The following is an 8401-nucleotide window of genomic DNA, read 5'->3' on the forward strand; positions in this document are numbered from 1 at the left end:
AGGATACAATGCGATGCCATGAAGAATTACACGTTTTCGCATTAATCATGGTATTTTTGTTCGCCCCTGCACGCTGCATACGGACTCTTACGCAACAATTCTTTATCAACTTTGAATTATTAATTTCCTTTTATAGTGCTAACCTAGTCTTATTTGAAGGTTTCACAATTGCAGTTTAACCCGCGCTGCTTACTCAGCGTTTGTTAACCTTGAGACCTGAGTGCTACGTTTTTGGTGGTGTTTTATTGAAATATAACATTTTTGAAAGCCAATTTGTCAGATATACCATTTCTTTACATTCACAAATTATAATTTTATGCATGATTTAAATTCTTTAAATTCGTTCAGTAATTTAAAAATACATTTGACATTACCTATCTAAATACACATTTAGCAACGAGTGTTTCGGTGAGGGAATCTGCTCTTATTGGCTTGCACCAGACTAGACTACCATCTCTTACAATCAAAATAAATGAGTCTAACGTTACCTCAATTGCCTTTCAAAATGGTTAATGATTTATGTCTGTAAAAAATTAATTCATGTAGGATGGCATATTTCCAACAATCAATTAAATGCATATTATTGGGATAAATTACTGGGAATATTGACAATTCATGGTAATAAAATAAAATCTAGACAGCTTTAGAAATGTGAGTTAATTGACTGAAATTTATCTTTCATTCACTGGGGTTGTAACATCCTGTCAGCCTTTGTTACTTTGTTGTTTTTATGATTGTTTTTATTATGTTTGCGCTCTAAACCTGTTATTCAATGGACATTTATTAGCTACTCGAGTGTTGTTTGTTTATTCTTTTAAGCATTCCTGTGAAATAATAAAACATCCATCCATCCATCTGACCCACTTATTCCTGGTCAGGGTCACAAGGGGTGCAAGCCTATCACAGCATGCAGTGGACAAGATGCAGGAATACACCCTGGGAAAGCCACCAATCCTTGGCAGGGTCTGCTTCCAACAATATGTGATATTTACAGACAAGTCATTGTAAAATCCAGACTCTAGTAATCTCCAACTTCAGGCATTTTCCATAAAACAACCAGATTACATTGCATTGGATTCTGCTTGAAACTTGAACGACTGCTACAAATGTACATTTCAACTGTCAGGCCTGAGCAAGCTACCAGTATCTATAAAGACATTAAGATTTTCAATCAATTATTTATTAAAGGTCAGATTGCATTGAAACTTAATATCAAAAGGCCTTGGATTCTCCCTTTTGCTAAACTGGGCCTTGTTTGTGTACTTGTCCCCCTGTAGCCTTAGTTTCCTGTACGTAGCTGACAGGAGTGGAGCCCAGAGTGGGCTTCTGCTGCTGTAGCCCATTGTCTTAGAATGTTGTGACCCGAAGAGACCGTAGTCGGAGAGAAATAAGAATGAGAGATGACACTCTTTAAGCGTAAACATTTTTATTTGCAAATAGGAGAAGTTAACTGATGAGCTAAATTCAATGTTTAATAAGTCAGCCTGGCAGATGTCTTTGCGCACATGCGGCCTGTAGTGTAGTGGTTAAGGTAAATGACTGGGACCCGCAAGGTCGGTGGTTTGAGCCCCGTTGTAGCCACAATAAGATCCGCACAGCTGTTGGGCCCTTGTGCAAGGCCCTTAACCCTGCATTGCTCCAGGGGAGGACTCTGTCCTGCTTAGTCTAATCAACTGTACGTCGCTCTGGATGAGAGCGTCTGCCAAATGCCATTAATGTAACGTAATGTAATGTAATACATGCCGAGAGAAACACTCATAAAAACATGGCCGAACCACCAAGATCGGTCTCCCTTTTTCATCTCTAGGCAAGGTTTTTTGAAGTTCTCTGTGGCTCAATGGTGCAACAGACACAGGAAGGATGTTTTTAATCAGGAGAGCACACAAATAACGCAATCAATTGACACTGGTAGTACTTTTTTTCAAATATATATTCTGCAAGTAAACAACTTTTCAGTTTGTAAATGAAATATATTGATACACAGAAATAAATGATATATAAATATTTAACTGAAAATGATAGTATATAGCAGTGGTTCCCAAACTCGGTCCTGGGGCCCCCTCTCTATGCTGGTTTTTGTTCGAATCATAATTGCAATCTCAGAATTTTAACAAGCAGTTAATTTGCCTTAAGGTGCTTCACATAAACATAATACATTTTCTGATCAAATGAAAGACTGAGGTCAATCAATGTGCTCCTATTTGGGTTATTGTTTTATTTCATTTATAATTACCACCATACAGGTTTGGCTATCATTTTTTTTTTTCATTATCTTCCTGACTGTTAGTTTTAGTAGGCAGGTGTCCACACTTTCCCCAACTCAGGCTTTAATTTGATAATTTAACAATTTACTTTTTTATGCAGTTTGCAATATAGCACAATAAGCTAAACATGAACATGGGAATTATTACTCATGGCATGCATAGCTATACCTGATATAAGGTAGCTTACATACCCCCCTCTACACATGAAGCACCTAATTAAGCCAAATTAACTGCTTGTTAAAATTCTGTGATTGCAATTATGGTTGCAAAGAAAACCAGCAAACACAGGGGGCACTCAGGACCAAGTTTAGAAACCATTGGTATATAGTATTTCTATTACACCATCCACTTTAAGGTTCAATGTGTTGTTTTCAGAGATGCTCTCCAACTTACCAGTTTTAATATGTAGCTATTTGAGTTATTGTTGCCTTGCTGTCAGCTTGAACTAATCTTGATCATCTGAAACCAATGCTATCTTAACCCTTGTGTTGCCCTCGGGGTAAATAGAGACCCCTTTTTCCTGTGTTTAACAGTAGCGAAAACCCCCTAAATTTGATTTCATCATGAAATATGACCTACTATGTAACCTACCATTAGAAAAAGTTAAAGGTACAATAGGTAAGATTTTTGTGTAAAAACATTGTTACAAGACCATTGTAAACCCCTTCCTATCAAGTGGTGAAATACTTTTTAGAAATACTTAAGTTCAAACAAACACCAGTGAGGTCCTCCCAGGTGGTATATCTAGCTAAATTACTCATCCTAGCTGCAATGATGCACCCCAAGGCCCAGAATGATATCTTGTCCATACTGGTGCTGACTGCCAAGAACTGCTTAACTAGACTGCTGAGAAGCAGGTGGCCACACACATTTAACATGTGAACACGAAGCATGTTCTCCAAAGGCACGGAGGATGGTGCAGTGATGTGGCTTACAACTGCAACAGGGCATTGGGAAGAAAGAACAAGATGGGATGAAAATATTTTAAAAGGAAAAAAACAATTTTATTTCATAGAGGACTCACTCTAAACCTCACCAACCATGGGAACACCAACACACTCAGGGTTTTTACACCTTTTAACACTTCAATATTCATTTAAGAACAGTAGTGTATCTGATTGGAATACAATACATTTGATATGGGAAAGCAGAACAAAGATTTTAAAAAATCCATTTAAGTACACACATTGAACCTTTCGGTATAATCATCTCTTAGAGAAGACTCCGGCTAATACTTCAGAAAGTGTTCTGTGTGGAGATTGGAACTGGAATCTACAATTTCAAATGCAATTACAAACCATCCATTCCACTAGAAAATGCATATAGCACAGAAATAGCCTACTAAAAACAAAAACAAATTGAACGGACACCTTATATCATGGAAGTGTGAGCTACATTAATTACATGTCACTTTTAAATAAGATTTTAAAATATAAACAAAAACCGGTAGGTAATTTAATGACGCCCCATCTCCAGACTGAACCTTGTAAAAACAGGTTAACAAATGTTAACAGAAAGCTATGGGACAGCAATAGTTATGTTTCCAACATCCCTGATCTCCTCTAGTCAGCCAGAACAATACACAGAAGTCATCAATAGAGATTAGGAGAATTTGGCTGCTTGAGGAGGGGGTCCCAAAAAGCCGCCTGCCTGTTTTGTAGCAGCCCGAGAGGGTGCGAGACCCAGCATCTTCTGAATATTCTATTAAAAATAAAAATGAATTAAAAACTCAAACCACAACAAAGTACTCCACTGTGATACCAAATAATTGTCATAATTTTCAGAACATTAATTATTCCACCATTAGCATTTCTGAGTTTAGTGTAATTTCTATTCTCAATGATTTGTTCCTTAACCATTCCTAAAATTTCATTTTAACATGCTAGTTACCATAGCAATGCACTTTTAAACTTAGCACAATGTGGTGATGCTGGACATACCTGTCTGATGGACATAGTGCAAAGGATGTAGAGGAATATAAAGGAGCAGTCGGTGTAGTCCTCTCCAAGAAGATTGCGGTGAGACAGGCCCTGGATGTACGACAAGGGTACAAAGGGCAACTTGGCCACAACTCGCCCATCAAAACTGAAAAACACAAGGTCATTCATTAAATGCGTCGATTTTAGGAGAGGGAGATAAGCAACCTGAACATGTCCAGATCACCAATTCACATTGCTCTGAAGCAATACTACACATGTATAGTGCAGTCCATAAGTATCTGGACAGTGACAGTTTTTGGTTTTGGCAGTATACTGCAGCACGTTGGATTTGAAATGAAACAATGGCTTTGTTCGAAACTGTATAGTGACATAATACTCATACTAAATTTCTGGCAGATTTTCATTGAAATGCAATTTCAAATCCAATATGATGGCATACAGAAAAAAAATCTATACTTAGACTGCACTACATATGTAACATGAACATAAATATGCGTTCATAATGCCCATACAGGCCCATTACACAAGAAAGTACAACACAGCTTCAAAAAACTGAAGTAATCATCAAGCCAGTGCACTCACATCGAGTTGAACATTCCCATCAAAGCGGTAAAACAGAAGCCAATGGCAAACATGGACTTCATTCGCACCTGCAATCCAAAACAAGTTTAAACATGGAAAGATAATCCCATGAGGAAGTGAAGGGACTAAGCCAGCAAAGGCTATTTTACAGCTTCTGTGTGATTAACAAAGAAATAATTATTCCAGATTAATTGTACAGTAAATACAAATCTCACCATCGAGAGATCCCTGTTGTTGTTCTTTAGTTTCTCCTCTTGTCTCTCTGTGTAAGCAATCCAGATGACATTAGTAGAAAATCACATCTTTTGGACAATCAGCAAATAAGTATTTATTGAGAAACAAATATTTTCAAAATTGTGTGTATTGAGGCTACCTCTGTTCAATGGCATGCCATGCACTACGGTTGCACATCTGTGTCACAACATTGCAATAATGTTAACAGTCAAAAGAATGGAAAAAGCATAATGGTAAATGGCACCTATTTTCTTCTTCTGTTGCCGGCCTGCAGACTCTGTAATGGTTTCTTTCTTCTTCTCTACTAAAATGTGAACAAAGAAAATAGTACATGTATATAAAAAAAATTAAAAAAAAAAAAAAACAGAACTCCAAAAAACAAATGTGGTGTAGGGCTATGAACTGAAGTACTGATATGGCATAGGCCAAAAAGTAGTTGTACCTGCCAAATCTTCCACACAGTTCAAGTTTTTAAATAGGCTCTAATAAAGCAAATATTTGTCGTGACATTCAAATATTGACTGCACCAAACATTTTAACTGACTAACTGTAACTATTAACAGTCCAGCTCTTTCAGTAGGCCCACTGAATAAGCCAACATGATGCCAAAGTTGAATTGCTCTTTCTCTAACTCAGCAAAAGTGTGGTTTTAAAAAAAAAAAAAATTTTTTAAACATACCATCAGCGGTCGAAAATCGCTGAAAGTAAAACGTTCAAGTGTTTTGTTCAAATCGCATAGATTTGCTAATTAGCTAAATTCTAAATTCTGTAAAACTAATAAGTGAAAACTGCTGGCTGAGTTAATGGATGGAAGAAACACATGGCAGGACTATCCATGCACAGAAATACTACTACATTGAGTGGTGGAGGACTTTTATCCTCAACCGCAATTTGCATTCAATTACACGGATAGACCAATCCAATTGATTAATCTATTATATTTCTCACCTAATTAAAAAAAAGCACAAAAAAAAAAAAAACTTTTCATGGGTCTGTACAGAACTTACACTTTTTACTCTGTTTTTCCACCTCCGCCTTTAGTCTCTTGTATTTATCCGTGCGATATACCAGCACCCATGTAATCCCTGGGAAATCAACATAATGACACGTAATCAACACATTGTAAAGAACCATTCTAATCATTCTACATCCGTAATGTAACGTTACATGAAAACAATTAAGATTGATCACTAAGACATTACAGCAATGCTTAATGTACAAGTAATTTCGTAATTTCACATTCTATCAACCAAACATCGAGTAGTTGGCTAAACTGCCGTTTTCATGCTAAATAATCGTAACACGACTCTTGTCAGCCAGTTAATTTCTTAAGTGGTTGCTCGTGCAAAACTATGATGCCACACTAGTACTAGTAATACTACTAGTGGTGGTCATAATCATGACCGTACAGAGAACAGATCAAGGAAACAGAAATTGCTAGGTAGCTAACGTTATACATTATAAAAGCCTAACTTTTTTTATTCATTGGATATGCAGCCAACTAAATTCGGCTATGTTGGCTAGCCAACACAAATACAGCCAAATTCCGTATTTGTTCATAATTTCCTGTTTAAGGCTATCTAGCTACTTTAGCTAAATTACCGACGGCGATTTAGCTTTCAAGTCCTCCCCGCAAGAGATTAACCAACTGTTAGCTAGCTACCTTGAATAGAATTGAACATACATTTGTAAATTAATCAGACAACTAACGTTAATTTACTAACGTTATCTACATATGCCAGTGCAACTACATTGCCCTTCAACCAGCATTCTCAAAATCTTAGCTAAGTTTGTTAGCTAACATTAATGTCAATTGAAAAAGACCTAAGACAGCATTGTCAATTAACGATAGCTACGGATATCATCTGTAGTCTAACAAGGTGCTGAGTTAGCATGCTTGCGTTTGAGAAAGAACTTGAGTGAAAAAATGTAATCGTCCTTACCTTCAGCTAAAAGAGCTGTACAAACTGATATGAATACAATCAGAATGGTATCTGCAAACATTGTACTCATCTTGAAGGGTAATATTAAGGTATATTTAATCGTTAAAAGTGTCAGACTGTATCATATCTACCACACGACGCTGAGCGCAGCTAAATGACACGTGACGCTGCAAACGTAGTGGATTCTTCTTCTTAGAGTTTTTTGAGTGAATTAAATGTGACAGTCAACTGCATACCGCCGCCTATTGTAGCGGGGTGTGTAGTTCATGTAATTTTAATCGGAGCATTTTCTTGTACCTTTGAAGTAAATCTAATTTATAGATTAATTTATGTATGAATGAGGTATATGTATTCATATCGAATAAACCACATTATTATCATGTTAGACTGAGAAAATATCAGTTGGTCATTCTGTGATGTCCACCCAGAACTTATTTACTTGAACTCGCACTGTGCCCACACAAAAAAGCTTTTGAAATAATTATGCTGGTTTATCATTGATAAGATTATCTCTGACTTTACTTTGTGCTTAGAAAATGTAGGGGTCGACTTTATGATCAATCACTTATTTTAGCCAAATATTTAATTCACAAATGCAGATCTTTAAACTCCACAACAAATCATATATTCTTGTATGCCCTGAAATTCTCCTTTTGTCCTTCTTTCTTTTGACCCCTGTTCAAATATGATTATTCGCGTTATTGCAGATAAACTTTGACCAGTCTGGCCCTTCTCCTCTGACTTCTCTCATTAACAACGCAATTTTTTGCCACCTTTGTGAGTAATCTCTGGAGACTAATGTGCGTTAAAATGTCGTACATATATAATTGAATTCATAATTTAAATAATCATTTCTGTGCTTCTGGCTCTGGACTCCAGCACATTGATTTAAAAAGTGCAGTCGGTCATCTTTCATTTGAGGGTATTTACATCCATATCGGGCGATCAGTGAAGGAATTATATCTTTGTATGCATAGTCTTCTTCTTCTTCTTCTTCTTCTTCTTCTTTTGATTTCCGGCTGACTAGGCACGGTCAGTGCATTGCTCCCTCCCACCGGTCAAACATTAGACCACAAAACAAAACCCAAAAAAAACTATATATATGATCTATATCCTCGGATACAGGCCCGTAGCGTTAAGAAAGTCTATAACCTTTCTTGCGATCTGACTCTGGTGTTTTGATTCTCCTAGTATTGTTTTCAATGAGAAAGTCTCAACTCCCAATTTTGCTGACTCCACAAAAAGTTCTCTTCTTTCCTCAGCATAAAGTGGACACTGCAGCATCACATGGAGGACTGTTTCCAATACCCCACACTCTTCACAATTACCATTTATATGCTTGCCTACTAATGCCAGTCCACTCCCTATTCCACAATGCCCCAGCCTTAATCTGGTCAGTTTTATTTCATCTGCCCTACTCATCCGCCCCCTACTCCTC

General features: G+C 37.0%; 1 protein-coding gene across 1 annotated transcript; it reads right to left on the reverse strand.

Annotated features, from left to right (window-relative positions):
• Positions 1-3246: 3246 nt before the first annotated feature.
• Positions 3247-7161, reverse strand: tmco1 (transmembrane and coiled-coil domains 1). Its single transcript, XM_061238766.1, has 7 exons — positions 6964-7161; positions 6028-6105; positions 5265-5324; positions 5002-5048; positions 4787-4854; positions 4205-4349; positions 3247-3965 (listed from the first exon to the last, which is right to left on the reverse strand). The coding sequence occupies exons 1-7, from the start codon at positions 7031-7033 to the stop codon at positions 3867-3869; spliced, it is 567 nt and encodes a 188-aa protein (XP_061094750.1). The 5' UTR covers positions 7034-7161; the 3' UTR covers positions 3247-3866.
• Positions 7162-8401: the final 1240 nt, after the last annotated feature.

The sequence above is a fragment of the Conger conger genome, chromosome 4, assembly GCF_963514075.1.
Source record: "Conger conger chromosome 4, fConCon1.1, whole genome shotgun sequence".
NCBI lineage: Eukaryota > Metazoa > Chordata > Actinopteri > Anguilliformes > Congridae > Conger > Conger conger.

Coding starts and splice junctions, on each gene's coding strand:
- tmco1 (XM_061238766.1), bottom strand. CDS start 7,033: ATGAGTACAATGTTTGCAGATACCATTCTGATTGTATTCATATCAGTT. Junction 6,106..6,963: donor TACAGCTCTTTTAGCTGAAG/GTAAGGACGATT, acceptor TTGATTTCCCAG/GGATTACATGGGTGCTGGTA. Junction 3,966..4,204: donor GCACTATGTCCATCAGACAG/GTATGTCCAGCA, acceptor TATTTTTAATAG/AATATTCAGAAGATGCTGGG.